Source organism: Bidens hawaiensis, unplaced genomic scaffold, assembly GCF_021521415.1.
Source record: "Bidens hawaiensis isolate Kalapana, Puna unplaced genomic scaffold, B.hawaiensis_p1.1 tig00008762_1, whole genome shotgun sequence".
NCBI lineage: Eukaryota > Viridiplantae > Streptophyta > Magnoliopsida > Asterales > Asteraceae > Bidens > Bidens hawaiensis.
The window spans coordinates 983279-1008543 of NW_027491632.1; the positions used below are offsets into that span (position 1 = coordinate 983279).

Below are 25265 nucleotides of genomic sequence, written 5' to 3' on the forward strand. Positions count from 1 at the left end.
GATGCGAGATCTTTGATTGGAAAGAAGAACAAGCGTAATTTTCCAGCGCAGTCTTCCAACAGCAGTTGGACTCAGTTGTCAAAGACTCCCTCAGAGATCCTCACTATGGAGAATTTGACTTTCAGCAAACCACAACCAATACCGAGGAAGTCGTTCCTCGATAATAAAAAACATTGCACGTACCACAATGACATAGGGCACAATACGAACGAGTGTGTAGCCCTAAGGAATGAAATAAAAGCAGCTGTAAAAACGGGAAGTTAGATCATTTGGTCAAAAGTGTAAGACCAGGGACTGGTAAACCCCCCGCAAAGGATAACCAGGGTCCGGCCAAAAGGCAAATAAAAGATTTGAACGTCCACATGATTCAGGAAGGTCAACAGATCAGTGGTAAGAGGAAAGAGTTTGCGGAAGAGGAATGGAAGAACGAGCCAGTCATTTTTCCACTTATCAGGGGAGGACCGTGCAATAAGAATCCTTTGATAATTACTGCTTTGTTTGGACACTATCGGTCGCAATATGTGTTCTTTGATACTGGTAGTACATCTGACATCATGTACGAACAGTGCTTCGAACAGCTTGAGGAAGATGATAAAGAAAGATTAATGCCGATTCATGCTTCTGTTTCTGGGTTTGGTGGGGAAATAATCCACCCACGGGATGTTATTTCATTCCCGGTCACACTCAGTGATGGGGTCCACTCAAGAACTGAAGAAGTTGAATTCTTAGTATTACCAGCAACATCTAAACATGATATCATCCTCGGACGGGAAGCTATTGGTGACTTCAACGCTCACCCATCCACAGCTCACGGTGCAGTAGGGGTTCCTATTCGCACCGGTGTGGCAATAATCCATGTTAATCGACATTTTTTTGCAACTGAAAGTTCAAAGCCAAGCAAAGTTCCAAAGCAAACTCAGAGGGTTGAACTAGAGAAGTGGGTTTTAAACAAGAAATTCCCCGATCAAACCGTGGTAATTGGTCCAGCCATTTCTGAGATAGTGCGGACTTTTTTAAAGCAATTGCTGATGAAAAACATAAACATTTTCGCGTGGCGACCCGCGGACATGACCGGTGTCCTGTGGAACATTTCGAAGCATAAATTGAAGGTGAATCCATTAATCACCCCAATCGTGCAAAAGAAACGAAAAATGGGCCCCGAGCAAACAAAAGCCATGAACGAGCAAGTGCAAGATCTCCTCCACGCAGGGATCATTCGAGAAATAAAATATCAAACATGGGTGGCCAACCCAGTGATTGTCCCGAAAAGCAATGGAACGTGGAGGATGTGCATAGATTATAAAGATTTAAACAAAGCATGTCCAAAAGACTGTTATCCATTACCGGAGATCGACTTAAAGGTGGATGCTGTGGCACCATTCAAATTCAAGTGCTTCCTCGACGCATATAAGGGCTATCACCAAATCCACATGGCAGCGGGTGATGAGGACAAGACAGCATTCCATACTAACCAAGGGACATTCTGTTACAGAATGATGCCCTTAGGGTTAAAGAATGCGGGTGCCACATACCAGAGGCTAATGGATCAAGCCTTTAAAAGTCAGATAAGTCGAAATCTGGAAGTCTACATGGACGATCTGGTGATAAAAAGTATCGAGGAAGATCAAATGCTGAGGGACATCGAGGAAACTTTTGAAACTTTGAGAAGCATTAATATGAAGCTGAATCCAGCAAAGTGTTCCTTCGGGATGGTGGAAGGAAAGTTCCTCGGAGTAATCGTTACAGGCACGGGTTTCAAGGCAAATCCGGACAAAGTTCAAGCAGTAGCCCACATGCCATCTCCCGCATCCCTCAAAGAAGTTCAAACACTTAGCGATAGATTAGTAGCGTTGAATAGGTGTTTGGCAAACCACGCTGCTAAGTCTTATCCGTTCATTTCAACATTGAGGAACTGCCTCAAAAAAGCGCAGTTCAGATGGACTCTGGAGGCCGAACAGGCATTCCAGGAAGTCAAAAAGTGTTTAATGGAGCTACCCACGTTAACAGCTCCCCACGCGGGAGAATTATTAACGTTATATTTGTCGGCGTCTGACATTGCTGTAGGAGCTGTTCTATTGACAGACAGGAAACCCCCCCCCCCCCAATATATTATGTCAGTCGGACATTGTCAGACCCAGAAACCAGATATTCGATGTTAGTGAAACTCGTCTTAGCATTGGTTTACGCAGCCCGACGGCTCCACAGATATTTCCATGGTCATCCCATCAATGTGTTAACTGGATACAAACTCAAGAACGTGTTGAGTAAGCCCGAATTGTCCGAAAGGCTGGCAAAGTGGGCCATCGAATTGGGTGAACACTCGATAGAGTATAAACCCAGACCAGCAATCAAAGGGCAAGTACTGGCGGACTTCGTCACAGAAGTCCCACAGCACAAAGAACAAGAATGCTTAATCGAGCAACAACCCCAAGCACCTCCGGAACAAGGGCAAATTTGGTCACTGTTCACGGATGGAGCTTCAAGCAGTGAAGGATCTAGTGCAGGTCTCCGGCTAGTCAATCCCGAAGGCCACAAATTCACATATGCCATAAAGTTAGACTTCAAAAGTACTAACAATGAGGCAGAATACGAAGCCTTCTTAGCGGCCCTGCGGATAGCCAAAAAGCTGGGGGTGAAACATTTGGAAGCACGGGTGGACTCCGTGATGATTGCAGGACAGATGAATGGAACATATGAAGCAAAAAGCGACATCATGGCTTCTTATCTCTCAGGCAAAGGACTTAATCCGACAATTCTCCTCCTTCAACATTTTCCACATCAAAAGGAGCGAGAATAATCTGCGGATGCTCTTAGCAAGCTAGCTTCGACAAATTTCGAACACTTTGCTAAAGACATTCGTGTTGAAGTCTTGGATCATCCGTCCGTTCCTCAAAATCAAGTTTTGGTAATCCAAACGGGTGTTGAATCATGGATGACACCGATCAAAGCTTACTTATCTTCCGAAATTCTCCCATCAGTAAAGGCTGAGGCGCGGAAGATCAAGCACAAAGCTCTGAATTACCAACAGAATGATGGCATTTTATACTGGAGATCATTCCTCGGACTGCTACTACGTTGTGTAGATGCGGAAGACGCAAATTATCTAATCCGAGAAATTCACGAAGGCATTTGTGGATTACACGTGGGTCCGAGTATGACAGTTGCGAAGCTCATGAACGCAGGGTACTACTGGCCGGGCATGCATTTAGACGCTGTGCTAGAAATCAGAAAGTGTGATTCCTGCCAGCGCCATTCCCCCAACACCCTGTGCCATAAAAATGACCTGATTCCGGTGACATCTGCCTGGCCGTTTCAGAAATGGGCTATAGACATTGTGGAACATTCCCGGAAGCCCCTGGACGGGTTAAGTTTTTGATAGTGGCCATTGATTACTTCACCAAATGGGTGGAAGCCAAACCGGTTGTATCGATAACGGCATCAAGTATGAAGAAATTCATGTGGGAATTCATCATTTGCCGGTTTGGTCTTCCGCAAGAACTGGTAAGTGACAATGAGACCCAATTTGCTGATAGCGGATTGCAAGAATGGTTGAAAGAACTTCAAGTCATTCAAACTTTCACATCCGTGGCCCATCTGTAAGCAAACGGTTAGGTCGAAAGAACCAACCGAACTATCAAAGAAGGGTTAAAGGCAAGGCTAGGAACTAAACGGACGGGCTGGGTTGACGAACTGCCCCACGTACTATGGGCCTTCCGCACCCAAAAGAATTCCAGTAATTCGGACACGCCCTTTAATCTAACCTACAGCACTGATGCCATGATTCATGCTGAAATCGGGATTCCATCTGCCAGAGTTCTATTAATTGATGATAATGATCACGAACTCCGGATGCATCTTAATCTACTTGAGGAAAGAAGAGAACTAGCATAGATCCACGAGCATAATTAGAAACGTTAGCTTCAGAAGTATTATAACTCGCGGGTCCAAAAATGTGAGTTCGATGCGGGAGACTTCGTCTTCCGCAACAACGAGGCTTCCGGCCAGGAGCCTCCGGGCAAGTTGGCCCCGACTTGGGAGGGACCCTATAAAATCAAACAAGTATTGTCCAAAGGTGCCTACAAGTTAGAAAAACTGGACGGGGCTGAGATCCCTCAAGCGTGGAATGCAGCACAGTTGAAAAAAATGCTATATGTAGCAGTCCTAATTGTTCTTTTATTTTGGTCTGCGTGCCCACTTAGACTAGTAGATATCTCGGTGTTTCATTTATTGTAATGCGGCTTATGCCTGATTTATAGAAACTTTCCGATTAATCTCATAAACATTTTGTTTGTAATATTTTATTGACAAAAACGAAGTTCCGGAGAGACACTTATATTATAGCACGTAAAACAAACTGCACCAGAAGAAAATAAAACTTCTTATTATTGGTCAAAAGAGATTACAAGGAAGAATATTTACAAGGAAGATATATATACATTTACGGGGCGACATTTTCTCCCCCCGCATTATTATCATCTACTTCATCTTGATCTTCCTCATCAAGGTCAAGTAGTTCCTTCAGCTGCTCCATTGCGTCTTCCTTATCCGGAAGTTCGGATATATGTTCAGAAAGGGAAAACTTCAATGTATCGAAAGCTTTCGTCTTCTCAATAAGAATGGCAGCAGTATCCCGTCCGGCAGGGATATACTCTTCCGGAAGCTTACCTTCCGAGGCAAAATTGTAACCTTCCTCAAAGCCTATCTGACGGCCAGCCTGTTTGGACGCAAAGACATATAAACATGCATAAGTACGGATAAGCTCAAATTGTTTGTATCACGCAGAAGACTTAATACCTTGGGAATTGCCGTCGTCAAAAGCCACTTCTTATCCGCCTTAGCCCGGATAAGATCCATCTTATGACCAGCACACTCCAATGCTTGGTCTTGATTCTTGGCGCTAAGGTCGGATAAGTGTTTGTCCTTGGCCGCTGAGTCAACCTGAAGGGTCTTTATTAGCTCAGCTTGTTCGTCAAGTTGTTTCTGGAGAACAGCCTTGGCTTCCTCAGCGACAAGGCGATTGGCTTTCTCAGCTTCCATAGCTCGATGACTCTCCCGAGCTTCGGTTAACGCCTTAAGAGCTTCTTTCTTGGCATCAAGTAACTTAAGCTCTGTTTCATCTAATTCCCCATTCATAGCCAACCAGTCACGGCGTATTTCTTGATTGGTGGAAACATTATTCGCCATGTGATAAGAATTTGAGTCTAGTAGTTCCTGGCGAATGCAACGGCGTTGTCGTTCCCTCTCGGCGGGAGGGAGACTTTCTTGCATATATTCATGGCATACATCTGCGTCGCTTAGTACTGAGTTCCGGTGCAGTGACCATTGAGGATTATGCGGAGCAGTATCTTCTCCCACGCAAGGTGAAGAAGTCTGCCCCCCCATATTTAAAAACACTAACTCCACCCTGATTTCTGAAGTGATGTTCGTGACGAGGTGGAGATGTGCGTCACCAACCTCTTTCTCCCTGATAGGAGAAGTATCCGACAAATGGATCGGATCTTGAAAAGTGTTTAATGGTGAGGATGGTGGAGTCGGAAGTCGTGTAGCAGTTGAACTCTTTAAACCTGAAACATCTTCAAATAAATCTTTTAGGGCCACTAAGAAGCGACAGTCAGAACTAATTAGAAGCAGGCCAAACATAATCATGAGGGTTAGAAACAAATAATCATACCCAAAGAAACATCTTGGGCGGAAATCTCCTGAAGGCGAGCCCCTAAATCCAGGACTTTGGCCTTCTCCTTCTTCTTCTTTTTTTTTTGAGAGGCGCGGCATCAGAAGGTTGTGCTTTCCGTTTGCCAGTGGCCTTCGAAGCACCCGCGTCCGTAGCCTGAGGTTCACCCTCAACGGATTGAGAACCACCTTCCTCACCTGTTGATGGATCGGCGGTGGCCTTAGAATCTTGCTTGCAGGTCAAACCTATAGTTGAATGCGACGGGTTAATAGCACCAACTGATAACTCTCCTTCGCAGAGTGATGACTCTTCGCTAGACGAAAGAAGTACTATCACTCCGCTCGAAGTAGCGGCAGTTATAGGTCGGGGTTGGAGAATACCTTCACACTTCAAAACAAACTCCTCACCTCGAGCATACATTGCCTCAGAAACAATAGGCTCCGGAGTAAGTGTGGCGAAGAAAAGGAAATTATTCCGCGTGCGCTCCAAGAAGGGTACGTCCTGACGAGTAATCGGGCGACGTACCATCATGCCCCCTACTTTGTCCAAAAGAGTGGAGAAAACTGTACCTTCACCTGTAATTGCCAAATGTCAAAGAAAGGAAACCGAAATCCGGAATGTAACAAGAAAAAACTTACTTCCGTCAAAATTCTCATAGTAAGGCTCCAAGGTAGGAAACGGCCACAACCGGATCATTCTCTCATATACCATCGCTCCCTCATGAATGGGGCGCATGGGTGTTGGTTTTTGGGTCAAAGTGTCATACCATTTATGACCCTCGTATTCAATAACGGGAATATCGGGGGCCGCGTCTTCTAGTTTCCGTCGGGCCATTGTGAAGGGGAGAACATCCTCCCGGATCCAAAAGAACTTGGATTTCCACCCATGGATACTCCGGATCCATTCTAAGCCAATCGGACCCTTTCCGGTAGTGGCGAAACCGTACCATCCTTCACGGTACGTCATCTTGTAAATAATGACAAACATGTTGACGGACGGGTCATAGTTATGAGATTGGCAACAGAATTCGAAGTGTCGAATTCTCAACATCCTAAGTGGGTGAATTTAGGATAAATGAAGCCCATAGGCCCTCAGAACAGACAGAACGAATTTCGTCTCGGGTAGCCGGAAGTTACCCGTAGTAAAATGGTCAAGGTATACGGCTATCTTCTTCGCCGGCGGCGCCGTGGCAACTGCACCTTTAGCCGGAAGTTCGGCCTCCCACTCTGGTGCAAAACCATATACGTTTTTAACATCTTCGAAATCCTTCTCTTTAATATCACACCCGACTTCATGGATAGCGGGAGGATTTTTCTTATGGCCTGCCATTTGAATGAAATATAAAGCAAGGTATAGGAAAGCAAAGTTCTGAGAGCTCTGTGATTTAATTAAAAAGGAAAATCTGATAATGATAAGAATGGATCAGAGACATCAAGGACTTATTTATACCCATCGCAATAAATGTGTCCGTCTGACTGACAGAAGAAAGAGAAAGTGCGGACCATGGGATGATCGACACGTCAGGCGGGAGTTTCGAAAAAAAACGTTCACAAGCTGTCAAAAAGGCGCTATACGTGTCTTGTCAGCCACCGCTTAAAATTCTCTATCTGCCACGTCACCAATATCATCTAATTTACACAATATTCAAACTTAAAAATATCTCGCAAAAGATATTATTTCACAATCAAAATATTGTTCCAAGGCAAAAAATTTTTATATTAATATCCAAAAAAGTGATTACAAAATATGAAGAATAATTACAAGTCCTACAGAACTAAACTTATGGATTAGGGGCTGATATGCCTTCCGGAGCATTCATCTATGTATATTCGCAGCAGCTTCACGCCATCTTCAGCCAAGGCGAACTCCGGAAGCATATTCTGCAGCGGGAAGACGAGGTCGTCATACTCCTTGACCCGCATATCCAACTCTTGCTTCGCATCAAGGCCGTGAAGCAGGTGGATTTCAAAAGATTGTCCAGACTGAGCAAACGCCACCGCTTCATTAAAGCCTTTCACCCGGCCAACTCCTTCCGAAACGGTCGTCAGATTCACAAAGCAATCAGTAAGCTCCATGCTTTTCTTGACACAGCGGATGATCTGACAATAGAATACAAGAAATATATTAGCATGGAAAACATAGAGTGCACAAAAATAAACCTGTAAGAAAAACTTACAGAGTCAAGGCCTCGGTTGAGGAACCATTGCCGATCACACTCAACACTCTCCGCCCTACTCCGAAGCACCTGCAATTTGGTAGTGGCGCGGGTCTCGGCTTTTGAACGGGATTGCAGCAAGGAGTCATATGCGGACTGCATATCAGTAATGGTTTTGTCTTTAAGTTCCGATTGCTCTCTCTGTGGTCTTAACTCATCTTTCAGCTCTTGGATCCGGGTGCCTTGGTGGGTCACTTCTTCGTTTGCCCGCTCCAACTCATCCTTCTTCTTCTTAGTCTCAGCTCAGGCAGCTTCAAGAACAGCGTTTTGCTTCTCGCATGCCTCTTTCCATCGTTTAGCAGCATCAACATTTCGATCTCTTTCTTTTTGGAGTTCAACTTCGGCATCAGTTTGTTTCCACCTAGCTGAACTCGCTGCTTTACGATGCTCCTCAGCTTCCTTCTTGGCAACATCTATAGCCCGAGAAGCTTCGCCCAGTTTCCCTCCCATGGTACGCCATTCGCGTAAGAACTCTTGACAACAAGCTAAGCTGTAAGTCAAAGAAACGGATAAGTCGGTGTGGAGCTCTTGGCGGGAGCGGGTTTGCTGGTGTGCCATCTCAGCAGGCGGCACGCAGTGTTTGATAAAGCTCATACAGGTCCCGGTATTAGAAAACCGAGACCCGTTGACAATTTTTCAAGGAGGGACGAACAAGTCATAGTCACTCCGCAAAACGACATCCCCAAAATATTGGGAGCCTGAGGTCTCAAGGCGGGTCGGGGCCGTAAACGATTGTTGCGGAGCACCTTGTGAGGATCCCCCCCCCCCCCCGACCTCATGAACAAATGGTCCAAATTGGAAATTACCCCCTTCACCCGTAGTGATGGGTGAGGAGGTAGTATAAAATCAAAGAGGAGAACGTGAAGGAGATTCATGGATCCTGAAGCCCTCTGCGGTGACTTCAGGATTATCACTCTGAAACCCAGTGGCTCCCCCACCCTGAAAGAGGTAATCCAGGGATTCGTTAACCACTTGTTGAACGTTGGACCCCTCCACGTTTGTCTCAGTTGGAGGGGTAGCAGGTTTGTCCGTCTCTTCCTCGAGGGAGGAGATAGTTGTTTCTCAGTGTTGTGCGTTGGTGTCGGTAGCCTCTAGGTCACATTATCCCCAACAATGGACGAGTCTGCATACGAAAATTGGGATTTGATCACGTTTCAGAAAGTAACACAAATGCATAGCGGAAACTTACCAGTCACCGTCCCGAGACGTTCAGCAAGGCTGGGCAGTGACTTCTTTGGACGACATGTCCACTGTTTCTTTGTCTTAGGCTCCTTCCCGGCATCCACAGAGCTAGCGCCCGCGTCACTTGCCTGGTAAGCATGAAGAGACCTCTTCCGGTATAGTTCTGTCAATAAATGTGAGACAGATGAAATTTCAGGGGTCTCATTAGAACTTCTTCCTTCGAGGGTGTCAGAATCCCACTAGACGACAGAATGACGATCGCCCCATCAGAGGTCATAGCATTTAGAGGAGGAGGGTTCAGGATGTACGCACCTGATTCGAAGGTGGCATCCGTGACGATCGGATCGGTGCGCACCTTCACCGGGAAAAGAAAGTATTTAGCAGTCTTCTCGAGGATAGGCGTGTCCTTCACATCGCGAATATTCTTTCCCACACAGCCTCTGTTATCATACAGAGCATCCAGCATTGACCCCGGACCTGAAAAATAAGTGTAGAGCTCAATAAAGTAACCTCATAAATAAAAAGAAAAAGAACAGAGTAATAAAATTACGGCCATCGAGCCCGATGAAAACGGGCTCCATGTAAGGAGAAGGCCACAAGCGGCTTAAGCCCGCCCATACAAGGGCTTCCACAGGAAGCGCTCGCATCGGAGTTGATGAGGAAGTCAGTCGGTGTAACCAGTCACCCTTCTCATGGGCAGCCGGAGTAACGTCAAGAAGGGCCTCGTTGCCCGAACGGCGAACCATGGTCTCCGACACCACGTCCTCAGACACCCAGAAAAAAATTTTCTTCCAGTCCTTGGAAATCACCTCGGTCTCGTGACCGATAACCCTGTTAGTCAAAGTATGGCAAGTAAACCAGCCATTTCGACTAGCCATCTTATAAAATACAACGAACTGATCCAATCGGGGCACTATCTCATGTGCCATACACACAAATTCAAAGTGACGAATTCGCATGACGGCGCGAGGGTGAAGCTGGGATAAGTGAATCCCATATGCTTTTATAACTCGCATGAAAAATTTTGTGATGGGAAGGCGAAAGTTCCCATGGACAAAATAATCGGCATATAAAGTCATCTTCCCAGGAGGAGGAAAGCTGGCAATAGAACCGGCAGAAGGAAACTCCGGTCCCCATTCTGGTGGAATACCATACATCTCGACGAGTTTTTGATATTCATCCAGGTCCCATTGAATATCTATCTCGTCAACTTCAGCCATAGTACTTGTCATTATAACAATACTACCGAATAATTTCAAAGAAGATTGAGTAAATAAATCGAAAGTTTCAGAGAAAGAAAACAAGTTAATATTCAAAGTTCAAAGGCGATAAAACTTCAAAAAGAAGTTAACTCCCTTTATTTATACTCATCGCAATTAATGCGATGGGATGTGAAAAGTCGAGAGAGAAAAACCGCCCCAATGAGTAATTGCCACGTCACGCAGGAAATTCGAAAAAGGCAAAAAGTGGTACAGTCGGGTACAGTGACAGCCGTCAAACATGTCCTGTCACCTGCACACGCACTTGCGAGTGGTCAACTTGTCCTTTTTCATGATTATCCACAGCAACAGAAGATATTTTCTACCAACTTGCAAAAATAAAAACCCCCAAATATGCATTAAGTCCAGAATTTCACCTGCATAAAATACTTCACACGGAAGAAATACTGGACTGGGAGGACTTATAGAGGTAGGGTACCAAAAAGACCCAAATACCCTTGAGTTCTACCCGCGGGTTAACCAGAAGTCCCTCATAAGACACCCGCGGGACATATGAACCACCCGCATAATTATTGGAGGGAGAAACATCCCCGCAAGGCATGCGGAAACATCCTGGCACCCTCAAAAGTCATCCGCAGGACAGAACATCCGCCCGCGTAAATAACTACGAGGTAATGCCCTGGGACAGCTGTCAATAATTAATTACCTTCTAGAAGATCTATCAAGATGCTTTCTTGGGCAATACGTGATCCCTCGACCAACCAATTAGCGACACTTGGCAAGGCCATTATAATTGTGCACATGGCCAATGTTATCTATCGGCCAATATCAGAGAGACGCGTGTCCAAGTTGTTATACATGCACATGCAACGTATAAACTTAGCCTATGGTACGGGGACACGTGTCCAGTTGGTTACAAGAGCATCTTCTAAAAGGACAGCTGGCCCAATCACCTTCCCACACCCTTCAGCTATGAATACTCTCTCGATCATCATGAGGTATTCATTCACTCCCAATGAACTCTCTCAATTTACTTAAGTAGTTTATCTTCATCAGAATTGTACTTATTCACACGCCGGATGGTGGTTACGGGAAGACCCCCCTCTTGTCCTTCCCGTAACGAGCTCACGGTGTCTCTTTTGCAGGTTCACGTCACTGGACTTTGGTAATTGGGTTCGTATTGTATTGGCAGTTAACCGTATCCTACCCTGTTGACTCATTGGACCTAAGACCCATTAAGGGGAGTAGGTCCGTGTTTCTTCAACAACAATCTTTCGCGGTGGTGGTCTCTTGAGCTTGACTTTTATGCATGGCAAATGTTGGTGTGCTGTTCAAAGTTCAAACATATTTCTCTTGGAAATTACCTCTTACGTGTTTGAATTTTCCTCTTAATTTCCTTTAAATTGCATTTTGATAATACTTTCGTATATATTTAAGATCATTTAGCCATTGCGAACTGGCATCTTCATTTACATATCTTCTTCAAAATCTTGAAACCCTAACAGTTTATAAACTAAATCCAATAAGTCTCGAAAGCGTTTACCCTTAGCCTTTGGTTTCCGAAATCTTTAAACTCTTCCTTAAAAACATACACATGAAATATTAATTATAGCATAAGTGCTTTTATTCATGATCGATCTCTATCTTCTATCTCCAGAATTCTATATGTAACTTATATATGTATTTTTTTCTCTCAGGTGAGAGAGAAACAACCTATTTAGGGCACATGGCTCATTCTTATCATGTGAGTTTATGTTTTTCTCTTCTGCATAAACATTTTCTTATCCGTTGGTTTGTTCGGAATATTTCAATTAAAATTTTGAGAATATTTTACCATCTCACCGGAGAACTCACGAATTGTTAATCATAAAATCCAGTTATTTTTCGAATATTTTACTGTTGTGGGTACGTTATCAAAATTCATCCATTATATGTTAACTGAGTTTAATAAAATGTTTGAAGCCTTCAATTATATGTTAACCTAGAGCTATTATTAAACTAGTTGAGTTGATGGCTAGAAATAGAAAAAATATTGATCTTTTCATAAAAAGTTCAATTCACAACATGGCCACTTGTAAGTTATTAAATATATCCTCCTTTATTGATCGGTTTAAAAACAAATTTGAATCTTGTTTTTAGTCCATAAAGTAAATGTATTTTTGAATTGACATAATTTGTCTGTATACATCACACATCTTTAAGCACTATATTCTGGATTAGGGTTTTGAATATGTATTGAGAATACAATTTAAATTTATTACTGAACAGGACAAGGAGGCATTATCTCTAGTTTCAGAACTTAAAACCTATAAGCTAATCTTTTCAACCGGGGTTGCTTCTCCTGTGTTCACCGGAAAAGCGATCGGAGGGGAATCAAGTGGTGGATCTGAGCCAATTGATGTTATATTGGTTGATAACGAGACTAATAAAATAGTCGATGTTTCAAAGAGAGTGAGGGTGGTACTTCTTCCAGAAGATTTTGGTGGCGTTTGGACATCTTTACAATTCAAAGACAGCATAATCACCGACTGGAGAAACAAGAAAAACATTCTTCAAGGTAATCTTTCTTTCAATCTTGTACATGGGAGAGGCACTTTCCCAAAGATTTGGATCAAACATGATAAAAATAATCTTAGAAAGTCCAAGTTTCTGTTGGGAGCCATGATTGACGATGGTTCCTATGACATCAAAGAGGCTATTACCGATCCTTTTGAAGCCAATGATCGATGCAATGAATGTAAGTAATTACTGAATTGATTGGTTTAAAGAAATTAATTGCTAGTTTGAAATGTGATATGTAAACCTATGTGAACACTTGCATACTAAAGAGAATACTTATTTTGTGTAGTAATTAGTAAGAACCGATCGGTTACACTAGCCGATAAGGTGTCAAGATTAAGAAACGTTGGGAGAAACGGCAAGCTTCGTAAGCGTCTTGAGCATGAAAAAATCATGACCGTTAAGGATTTTCTTGATAGACTCTCCTCAAACCCGGTAGCTCTCCAAAAGGTAAAAAGTTTTCATCACACACAAAAATAAACCCTAAAAGAAACTAATGATGATATTGATTGTAGATCTATGGTAGCACCGGCAAAAGATGGGAGGTGACTGTTCGTCACGCAAAAACATCCATTTCGGATAAAAAGGTATTGATTTATTTAACGGTGAATTATGTGCAAATATTATGAAGTTGTTTACAAGGTATGTTAATGTTTTTGGTAGTGTAACGTGTGTGGATCAGTTGGATCTACCACCCAAGAATCGGACGAGGCGTCGCAGGTTGATCAGAATCCTGGCACCGAACTCGGCCTTTTTGAAGCCAGTCCATCATCAAATGACATGATGTCTATGACCTTTGATCAGTTGGATCTTGATCAATATTTTGAGAGTGCAGTCAGCTACTTGGACCTGTCGACTAATTTATAAACCACTTTTAAGACCATGTGAATTGAGAAAGTAGGACAATATATAGTCACATGCATGTCTTAGAAAAGATATATGGCTCGAAATAAAAAGGTTCTTGGATCTTTTAATAAGAAGCCAAGAATCTAGGTGAGTGGTCCGCGTGCAACACTTGTAGACTAATGGATCTGGTCCGATATGATGTTAGTTTCTTATAAGAGGAGAGTCATATGGGTTAAAATTTAAAGCAAATGAAAATGATGGATAAGTATATTTATTAACCTTACTTGATACATATGATGATCATGAATTAATGATATTATTATTTTTTAACCAGATAATTAAATATTACACTTGAATATTGGTCTGATGATATTTATATATTAACAAGACAGGCAAATCTTATTTTTGTTTTTCCATGTTGAACCTTCTTTTTAATTTTAAAGACCTAATACTTAAAAGACAAATGAAAGGCTGTCACGCACACAGCCACAACCTTTTTATACATCTAAGTCTTGCATATATTCCCTTTCTATAAAATAAAATTCCCGTCAATTTTTCAATTCTCTTTCTTTTAAAGCTCTCTTTGAAGTTTGAATTAAAGCACATGATGATAAGCAATTGATGAGTGGGTCAAAGAAAACGACAAATGCATGAGTAAAGGGATTGAATACAAGGAGGAGAAATTTCGATCAAATTTAGTGAAACGATTTCTCAATACTAGGTACATAATAATTGTTGTCGACTTGTCGGGTTAATTCAGATCCGGGTCAAAAATCAAATGGATCACCAGGTCAGCGAGTCAAAAGTTAGTGGGGCCAGTCAAACAGTTTGAAATGGTCGTGAAGAATGGAGTAATCGGAAGCGAATTTTTTCTTTTTCAAAATGGTGTTTATTTACAAATAAAAAAGAAAAGCGGGGAAAGTAAAAAAAAAAAAAAAGGGAAAGGGTGTATCCACAGCTGCTAGCAGAGGATTAGAAAGAACTAGTTTGAAAATGAAGTAGGATCCGCTATTGGCAGGTGAGGATCAATCATTGGGACTATTCATTTGCTGCCAATGGAGGATTAGAAACAACACTTTAAAACCCCGATTTTATTCCGTTAGCTTCAAACTTAGTCGACGTATAACTTCAAACTTAGCCTCGTTTTAATGTATGCATGCATCTGCCATCTAATAAACAGTTTTACCTGCCATCTAATTTTAATATAGTATGCATAAATCCCTTCAAACCTGCAACATGTAGCTTTGAAGGGATTTATGCATGCATACATTAAAGTTAGATGGCAGATGACAGCTTTGAAGGAATTTATGCTTGTCGTGAGTTTGAAGCTAACGGAATAAAAACGGGACTTTACATTGTTGTTCCTAATCCTCCATTGGTAGCGAAGGATTACGTCCAAATGATTGATCCTCACCTGTCAATGGCGGATCCTACTCAATTTTCAAATTAGTTCTTCCTAATCCTCTGCTGACAGCAGTGGATACAGCTTTTCCCTTTTCTTTTTTATTTTTTTTTTACTTTCCCCATTTTCCTTTTTTTTCTGTAAATAGACACCATTTTGAAAAAAAAATCAACTGAAAGCTTGATTGCTTATCTTTAGAAGAAAGTTATGGATTATTTTTAGCATAAATAAAGTAGGGTTTCATAATTGTTTGTTAAAGAGTTTTCCATGCAGTTTCACTTTTTATTTCCATTCGTTGTAATCATTTGCTTAAAGAAAATCGGAAGCTTTTGCTCCAAAATCTATGTGTTGCTCGAGTGACATGCCATTAAAGTTATCCATCATTTGTTACTAACGTTAATTACCTGTTAACATTTGACTAAGTGTCATTAATATTAAAACAAAAAACAATGCGAAAAATCAGGCAGTAGCTTTTACTATTTTGATATTACAAGTAGGAGCAATGAAAGTTCAACAGAGTCTCAACAAAAATAAATATGGTGATGAATAGGACCGTGCATTAGTTATTAGAACTTTTGATATGGGACCATTTTTAAATATCTGTTTTGTTTTAACTTGTCAAGTGACAATATATGATCAAATTCTAGGAATTTGTTAAAAGTCCATGAAGAAACACTAAATGAACCCTGGATAGATTATAGATAATCTGGGGGTTAAGTAATATTTCCCACGGATGAGATCTAGCTGAGAAGGCTGTTCTTCAGGAGACCTGCAAAACAGACACCGTAAGCTCGTCACTGAGAAGGGGGGGGGGGGTTCCTCCTTGTGACCACCCTCCGGCGTGAGAATCAGACTAGGTTGCTCTGAATATAAGAGTATATTAAGAGATTGCTAGATAAGATTGAGATATCAGATGATCCTACCATTCCAAGATGTTGGAGTATTTATAGCCGAAGGTAGGTTTCCTAGAAGGTACAGCCGGCTGAATAGTATTCATGTTCTACCAACAGTGGATTATGCATAGGCCATACTGGTTGGTGGATAGGTTACGGCCAACAGTAACAAAGTCGGCTGCACTATTCCACCAACTGTAGATTATGCACGTCCCACCTACTGTGGATTATACGCAGGCCATGCTGGTTGGTGAATAGGTTACGGCCAACAGTAACACTATTCTACCAACTGTAGGCTACGCACGCCCCTCAGTAAGAGTTGGTGAGTAGGCAACGGCTAATAGTGAAACAGTACTAGAGGGTGCTCCTCCTCGTACTGTTGTCGGTGAGCTGTCACCCTGTGATTGGCTCATGGGTTGTTCTGGTCAGATTGTCTGTCCTATCCATACCTTGGTAGGTATAGTACAAAAGATCTTTCAGAATCATACGGACTGGCTCATTTTGGCGGGATTGTTCCCGCCTTGCTCATTCCTTCATGTGACTATTGAAGTAGCTATTGCCTTGTGCGTGTAGCCCTGCTGTCTGCGGGTAGCCTTCCCTGATGGCTTGTATCCGCAACTGCGGGAACAAGCGGGGTACTTCACCATCGGGAGGCTTTCCCTGCGTGTACAGCTTGCGTACTGCGCGTAAGATTCTATGAGCATGGTGGGTCCTGCGGGAGCAGATGGCCTTTGCGCAGACGTCCCTGTTCAAGGTGAGTCTTGCGGGACCAACTGGTCTCTGCTGGGATCTACCTCTTCAAGTCCCCCCAGTCCAATGTTCTTCTCATGAATGTTTAATAAAGTGAGGTGAACTTTTGGACTTTAAGCAAGGGGTTTTGAAAAGGGTTTTTAGTTTTAAGGTTCTCCGTGGGGATTCTTCCCGCGGGTTTCCTAATGTCACTTGCAAAAATTCCCGATTTTTTTTGCTTGATCTTTGGGTATGATGCGGGTAGGTATGTAACCTTCTCGCAAGTCAGGAGCGTTGAGTCTCACTTGTGTGGATTCTCCTTGAGGTTTTAGTGGTTTTGAACATAGTGATCAATTATGTTTAAACCACCAATTCCATCCTGGAGCCTCAAACAATGTAGTTCTCGACGTTCCCGCTATGCGGGGATGTTATTTCCGTTTCCGCAAGCATTGCCCAGAAGATCCTTCTTGGTTTCAATTCCCTGCGGAGCGCTAGGTATGTGAAGGGTTTTGCCTTAACACTGTACCCGCGCTCGTCTTACGGTTACTTTACTTTCAAGGTACCCCTGGCGTCAATTCCCTGCGGGTGCTAGGTATGTGAAGGGTTCTGCCTTAACACTGTACCCGCACCCGTCTTATAGTTACTTTGTTGCCGGGGTATTCTTGGCTTCAATTCCCTGCGGGTGCTAGGTATGTGAAGGGTTTTGCCTTAACACTGTACCCGCATCCGTCTTATGGTTACTTGGTTGCCAAGGTAAGGGGTATTTTCCCGCTTACTTTTGAATCTTTTTGAATTTTGAATTTTGAAATTCGAAAGGTTGGTGAGGATAAGAACAGTCCAAACATCTGAAACGTCGTGCGACGGTTTCTTCTGACTGTGTCAGGACGTGCAGGAAGTTATGGTGACGTGACAGTACATGGTCATTCCAGACGCTTTTTCAGGCGCGTGGGCGCGATTTTTCGGGCGCGTGGCCGCGAAATTACTTGCACGCGTCCTTTTGACAGCTGTTGCCAGCTTGCTTTTTGCCACGCGTCATAGTTTCATTGCACCCTCGATTTCTCTCTCCTCCGCATTAAATTCACCGCATTAATTGCGATTAGTATATAAAGGGGGAGAGGGTCCTTTGTAATTCACACCTTCACCCTTCTCTTCTTCTTAGCGATTTCCGGCAAATACTCCCCTTTTCAGGCAAGCATTTTCCCGAAATCGCTTTCTTTCTGCAAGATGTCTTCACATGATCTCGAGTCTACCACCGATGACAGGAGTACTGCTGGTGAGTGCCAGTGTGCTTTGCCCGGCGATCAGTACCGGTATGTTGTTAGGAAGTTCATGCTCGATCCTTTCGAGCCTGAGTTTCCTGAACCCCATCAGACCGTGTACGATGCCCCCAGAGGCAAGATCGGGGTTTATGCAGCATTCTTTGTCTATGGGAATCTTAGGTTCCCATTGACAAAGTTTGTTTACCGTGTCCTTGAGAGGCACGGTGTTCATCTGACCGAGTTGCACCCCATGGCGATCGCCAAGATTCGCCATTTCGAGTGGGTGTGCCGGATTCTGGGCATTGAGCCCTATGTGGACCGCCTGATGACCTTCTATACTTGGAGGTGCATCCAGGGGTGGTACACCCTGACAACCCGGATCAAGGGTTTGAAGATTTGCGCGACCGAGCGCAGTCTCCGATCGTGGAAGCGGGAGTTCTTCTACATTTCTGCCCGCGCCATCCCCATTGCCATGAAGTTTAAAAATGGCCAGGCAATTCCAAGCCACCACGCCACCAACTACCAGGAGGCGGAATGGTTTGCGAAGATATCCCGGGTCCAATCTCCGGTTTACCGGTTTGCGGAGTCCGGGATGGTGATGCTAGGGATGAGCCGGGTATGGAAGGAGGCGTCTCAGGTTCCCATCCTTCTCGAATACAGTTTGAACTCTACTCCTTATGGTATGTCTTGTCTTTCTTGCTGATATGAGTTTGTCTTCTAACTGTTTCTTTTCTTTCAGAGGGGAACAATTTGGAGTCGCTCCTGTACCCGCGGGAAGCTGACGACCCTGTGCGGGTGGGTACTCGTGCTCTTGACGAGAACGAGTTGCCCATCCTGGAGCAAACAGCGGATCGGTTTGTGGAGGTCTATCCGCTGGGCCACGAGATCCTGAGCCACCGGCGGCCAGGTAAGGCTTTATTCTCTCCTCCACCCCTCAGTGCTGTACCCGCTGCTGGAATTCCTTACATCCTGTCTTCTTCTGAGGAATCCGCAGATGGTCCTCCGTTAGTGCGGAAGAAGAGGGCTGCCGGCGGGAAAGGGAAGGAGAAGGCGGCCTCCACAGCCGATCCAGTGCTCCTATCTGACACTGAGTCAGATAGTGAAGAGGTGGCGGGGAACCCCGGTGGTGAGAAGACCACTGTTCCGGAGGCTACGACTGTTACCTCCGGAGAACCAATGACGACGACGGTGACCGGCATCAAGAGACCGGCTCCATCGGGTTCGTCCCCGCCTGTCCGTACGTTCAAGCTCAAGAAAACCCGTAAGTACAAGTCTTAGCTTTTATCTTCGTAGTTTAATCCTCAAGTCTTTTAACACTTTTCTTCTTTACGCAGGCGTGGATGTTGGCGCATTCCAGGGTGAGGGGCCGAGTACTACCTCTCCGCCAATGACGGTAGGCTTGGTCAGCCTACCTGAGGCGTCGACCCAGGCGCCTGCGCCTGCTACCGCTGGTTCAGTTGCTCATTCTGAGCCGACTGTTCCAGCCGAGATGACGTCACCGCCGGCTGTGAGTGCGATTTTTACAGCATCCTTCACAGAGCCGGCGGTTACTTTTGCTGCTTCTTCCGCGGCGGCGACCGCGGCGGACACCATGCCTCCGCCATCGACTGCGGCGGAAACCATGCCGCCCCCGCCATCGGCTTCGACGGCCGAACCTTCAGGTACGCGCGGGGCTTCTTGCCAATCTTTGTTACCTTCCCATCTGCCTGACCTTTTGGATGGATTTCCCTTAGGTTCAGCTGATGGGTTCGGTGGTTATCGGCCAGTGATCGACCCTACAGGTGCGTAGGGTTCTTTTGGCCTTTTTGTATTTTTTATCATCTTTTCCTAACTGCTTTGTTTCTTTTGCAGTGTCGGATTCCAATGAAGTGTATGTTCCAAGATGAAACATACGCCGAGGAACAACCCTTCGTACCCCTGTGGAGTGCGTGGAATGGGCTCGCCACGCTGCTCCCCATGGTGCGTTGGGGGAAGCCATGGCTAGCTACTAGGAGGGTAGGCTAACCAACGAGCTTCGGGTTCTCCAAGCCCGGATGCAGCCGCGCGTCGAGCTGCTTTGTCGTGAAAACGACAAGTTGAAAGCAGCTCGCGCCAAAGAAATATCTCAAGCGCGGGCTCTTCGGGAGGAGAACCAAAAGCTGTCCGCAGCTGCTACGGAGAAGGAGAAGGCCTTCAAGGCCCTCGAGGTTGAGGTTCAAGCGCGACTCGAGGCCCGCTCCAAGGCTGCCCAAGCTGTTAACGAACAGCTTCGGCTAGCTAAGGAGACTGCGAGGAACGCAACCGAGAGGGCCACCAAGGCTGAAGCCGTTGCTGAGCCTTTACGCGTGGAGAATGAGGAACTCAAGGCCAAATTAGAGGCTCTCCAACGTGCTCATGATGCCTTGGCGATGGAAGATGCCAAGAAGCTCCAGGAGATCTTGGACCAGAGGGGCGTGCTTGACCATACCGAGCGGAAGCTTAAGGGCGTCGAAGAGGCTGCCGCAAAGGAAGTTCTACTTGCCAACCTTAACAAAAGCGAAGCCGAACGCGCCTGCACCCAAGCTCAAGCCGCCCTTAAAGAAGCTCTGGTTGCCAAGGAATGGCTTCTTCGAGAAGCGTTGTCTCAGGTATGTCTATCTTCATGTCTTCACGCTTTTCTTTGTAGATAGGGTGCTGACACTTGTATATTTTCTTATGTAGGTTGTGCATCGGGTCTTCTCAGAGACATCCTACGACGATGCAATGAGCGCAGCCCTCAACGCTTCTCACGAGGATGGGGAACGGGTCGGCTTCCTGCTTGGTCTAGGGTTTGTTGAGAAAGGCGTCCCGCCATCCAACTTCCCTTTGTACAATGTAGATACCGAAGCCATATATGACCAAGCAGTAAATCAATACGCCGCCTTCCCGCATCCGGTGGTGGAGAAGGTGAATGAAATTGCTGCTGCTGATGACGGGCTACCTATCCTTAAGGCTTACCTTGAACAGCCACGCTCTACTGACGGCGCTGGTCCAAGTGGAAGTGGCCCTGAAGCCTGATCCTGAAGATCCCTTCCCGCTACTAGGATAGATTTAGTTTGTATAGATTTACTTTCTTGTAGGCGGGTAGTTACCCGGCCATTCTTGTAACGAATATTTATGAAATGTAAATCTTTGCGCGGCTAAGACCGCTTGATTCATTGGATTCCTTGCTTTATAAACGTTATATGACTTACATACTTAAGTTTAAATTAGCAATTTTCCAAGTGTTTAGAATAAGTTAACCTTTGAACGTGGTAGATAGGTGTGAAGTTTTGCTTCCTCTTCCGTGATTGTGCGGGTAGGACCGTCACTTGCACGTAGTAGGATGGCTAAACTTTACCATCTGACCTGCGTGTAGGTTTACCTTATTTGAGGATAAGTTAACCTTTGAACGTGGTAGATAATAGGTGTGAAGTTTTGCTTCCTCTTTCGTGATTGTGCGGGTATGACCGTCACTTGCACTTAGTAGGATGGCTAAACTTTACCCATATCTGACTTGCGTGTAGGTTTTCCTCATCTTTTTTTTTTTTTTTTTTTTTTTTTTTTTTTTTTTTTTTAGGATAACCTTTGAACGTGGTAGATGATAGGTTGAAGTTTTGCTTCCTTGTTCGTGATTGTGCGGGTAAGACCGTCACTTGCACTTACAAGGATGGCTAAACTTTACTTACATCATACCTGCGTGTAGGTTTCCCTTATTAACGTTGTGTTTACGCGGGTTTTTTCCGCCTTCCACACGTAACGACTTACTTCTTCCCGTTTATGCGGTGAATACCGGTATCAGTGGGAAGTTCATAAGTATAAAGGTAAACACATTATGAAAGGAGAATCATTTCCATTAGAAGTGGCTCTAGGCCTTTTCTTTACAAGTTTTGGAATTGATCTACATATAACATTTGCGTAATTGAGCTCCATTCCATGTTCTTGGGATGGGAGTGCCATCGAGCCTTTCGAGCCGGTATGCGCCCTTTCCCAGGACTTCTTTGATAATGTATGGCCCTTCCCAAACCGGGGCCAGCTTTCCCGGGCGCTCTTGGTTTGAAGCCTCGTTGTTACGCAGTATGTAGTCTCCTATCTTGAAGTTGCAGAGTTTTACCCGCGTGTTGTAGTACTTTTGCATTTGTCGTTTGTAGTTCTCTTCACGCACTGCGGCTAAGTCTCTGCGTTCCTCGGTTAGCATAAGATCCAACCGTCTTTCCGCATCATTGTCTTCTGGCTGAATCAAGACCCTTGGCGAGGGTAGACCAATTTCGACCGGGACCATGGCTTCAGTGCCATAAGTGAGGCTGAACGGGGTTTCTCCCGTACTGGCCTTCTTCAGCGTTCTGTTTGCCAAAGGACGTGCGGAAGCTCGTCCACCCAGCCGGATCTGTGTTCCGATAGCCTCTTCTTGATGCCTTCGACGATGCTCTTATTTGCTCTTTCCACCTCACCATTACCTTGCGGGTGTGCCACTGAGGTAAAGGTGTGGGTGATTTGAAGTTCTTTTAGCCACTGTTGTAGCTTCTTGTCAGCAAAGTTGGTGCCGTTATCGCTCAACAAATTCTGTGGAAGTCCAAAACGACAAATAATAAATTCCCAAATAAATTTTTTGATATGTTTCGCGGTTGTTTGGGCTAAAGGTTTTGCTTCTATCCACTTGGTGAAGTAGTCGATGGCTACCACTAGGAACTGAACATTTCCTGCTGCTGTAGGAAATGGGCCTGTCACATCGATGGCCCACTTCTGAAATGGCCATGAAGAAGTGACTGGAACAAGTTCATTCTTCGGGCGGTGCGTGTTGGGTGCGTAAAGCTGGCAAGACCTGCATTTTCTGATGTATGCCAGTGCATCCGTATGCATCCCCGGCCAAAAGTATCCCGCGTTGTTTAGCTTGGCTACAACAGCGCGAGGACCTGCGTGTACTCCACAGATGCCTTCATGTACTTCCCTTAGGAGGTAGTCAGCATCTTGGTTGTCTACGCATCTCAAGAGTGGGCCAAGAAAGTTACGTCTGTAATGGATGTTGTTGACGAGCTGATAATTCAGTGCTTTACAGCGTAGTTTTCTTGCCTGTGTTTTTGACTCTGGTAGTGTTCCTGCTGCAAGGTAATTTATTATTGGTGTCATCCACGTTTCTGTACCGGTTTGGATGACACAAATTTCCTTGTGCGGGACTGATGGTGCTTCGAGGAGTTCAATGCGGATGTCCTTTCCCAAGTGGGTGAAGGCTAGTGATGCAAGCTTGCTTAACGCATCCGCAGATTTGTTTTCGCTGCGCTTGACGTGTATGACTTTACAATCACTAAAATCACGCATAAGGGTTTTTGCCTGGGCGAGGTACAGGGCCATTGTGTCGTTCACAGCCGTGTACGTCCCATTTATTTGGTTGGCCACCAGCATGGAATCCACGTGGGCTTCCAAGTTTTTCACTCCCATCTTACGCGCAATTCTCAAACCGGCCAAGAATGCTTCATATTCGGCTTCGTTATTCGTACTTGGAAAATCCAACCGAATAGCGTAAGTATATTCTTGGCCTGCTGGGTTGGTTAATTTTAACCCTGCGCCTGAACCCTCGTTACTGGCTGCTCCATCAGTGTAGAGTCGCCAGACATCATTGATGTCCTGTGCTGGGGAGGGTTGAGCCTCCTCCTGGCACTCTTTCTCCCGCGAAGCGGGGACTTCTGCAATAAAATCGGCCAGGACCTGGCCCTTTATGGCTGGTCTTGGCTTGTACTTAATTGCATATTCTCCCAATTCAATTGCCCATTTGGCTAGACGTCCCGATAATTCGGGTTTGCCTAGAACGTTTGAGAGTTTGAAGTTGGTGAGAATGGTGATTGGGTGGCCCTGGAAATATCGTCTTAACCTGCGTGAAGCGTGTATGAGTGCTAAGACCAATTTTTCGAGGGTAGAGTACCGGGTTTCTACGTCTGTTAGTACACGGCTAACATAATAGATTGGCATCTGGATGCCTTTTCGTTCTATTAGCAGGACTGCCCCGGTTGCTCTATCTGTTGCGGAAAGGTATAGGATTAACTCCTCTCCCGCTTGTGGTGTTGTAAGTGTTGGGAGTTCGATCAGGCGTGACCGAATCTCCTGAAAAGCTGCTTCCGCTTCTGGTGTCCAGCGGAAGTGCGTTTTCTTTAAGCAGTTTCTCAATGTTGACACGAAAGGAAACGACTTATCCGCATGGTTTGCCAAAAAGCGATTAAGTGCGACTAGTCGTCCATTCAGTGTCTGAGCCTGTTTGATGGTGGTAGGTGATTCCATTTTAATAATGGCTTCGACCTTTTCAGGGTTTGCTCTGAAGCCATCTTTAGTAACAATGACTCCCAAGAACTTCCCTTCTTCCATCCCAAATGAACACTTGCTCGGGTTGAGCTTCATGTTTATCTTTCTGAGCGTGTTGAAAGTTTCTTCAATGTCTTTCAACATCGCTTCTGGCTCGGGCTTTTGATGACCAAATCATCCATATAGACTTCCAAGTCTCTCCCGATTTGGGCATGAAACTCTTTGTCCATCAGTCGTTGGTACGTGGACCCTGCATTCTTAAGTCCGAATGGCATCATTTTATAACAAAATGTACCATCGGGCGTCCGAAATGCGGTTTTGTCCTGATCATCTACGGCCATGTGGATTTGATGGTACCCCTTATACGCATCCAAGAAGCATTTAAGGCGAAATGGTACCAACGAATCCACCTTAAGATCAATTTCTGGTAACGGATAACAATCTTTGGGGTATGCTTTGTTCAAATATTTGAAATCTATGCACATGCGCCATTGTTTGTCATTCTTCGGTACCATTACGGGATTTGCAACCCATGTTTGATATCTGCTAACGCGTACGATGCCTGCGTCAAGGAGTTCCTTGACTTGGGTTCTACACGCGTTAGTTTGTTCAGGCCCCATTACTCTGCGCTTTTGTACGACTGGCGTAACAGCCGGATCGCACTTGAGCTTATGCTCCGCCTTACTTCGGGGTACACCAGTCATGTCAGCTGGTGCCCACGCAAAGATGTCAGCGTTTTTCTGCAGTAAGCGTTTGAGTAGGGTGCGGGTGGGATCAACGATTGTTGGTCCAATGGTAACGGCCTGGTCGGGGTATTTGCCATTGAAGGCCCATTTTTCCGGTTCGGTGATGGTTGGTTTAGCCTTTTTCGGTTTGGGTTTAGATGAGACAGATGCGATGCATACCTGGGGAATGCCACTGATCATCGCTACACCCTCAGCTGTTGGCCATCCCATCATGCCGTGGACTGAAGATACCACGGCGTTGAATCTTGCCATCCCGTCTCTTCCGAATAGGATGTC

General features: G+C 44.9%; 2 protein-coding genes across 2 annotated transcripts; both read left to right on the plus strand.

Annotated features, from left to right (window-relative positions):
• The first annotated feature begins 362 nt into the window (after positions 1–362).
• On the plus strand, positions 363–4271 carry LOC143529894 (uncharacterized). Its single transcript, XM_077025577.1, has 2 exons — positions 363–1187; positions 4257–4271. The coding sequence occupies exons 1-2, from the start codon at positions 363–365 to the stop codon at positions 4269–4271; spliced, it is 840 nt and encodes a 279-aa protein (XP_076881692.1).
• Positions 4272–12324: 8053 nt separating this feature from the next.
• On the plus strand, positions 12325–13990 carry LOC143529909 (calmodulin-binding protein 60 A-like). The gene is made up of 4 exons (XM_077025594.1): positions 12325–13025; positions 13137–13297; positions 13363–13434; positions 13511–13990. Exons 1-4 carry the CDS (start codon positions 12950–12952, stop codon positions 13712–13714), a joined length of 513 nt encoding a protein of 170 aa, XP_076881709.1. The 5' UTR covers positions 12325–12949; the 3' UTR covers positions 13715–13990.
• The last annotated feature ends 11275 nt before the right edge of the window (positions 13991–25265 follow it).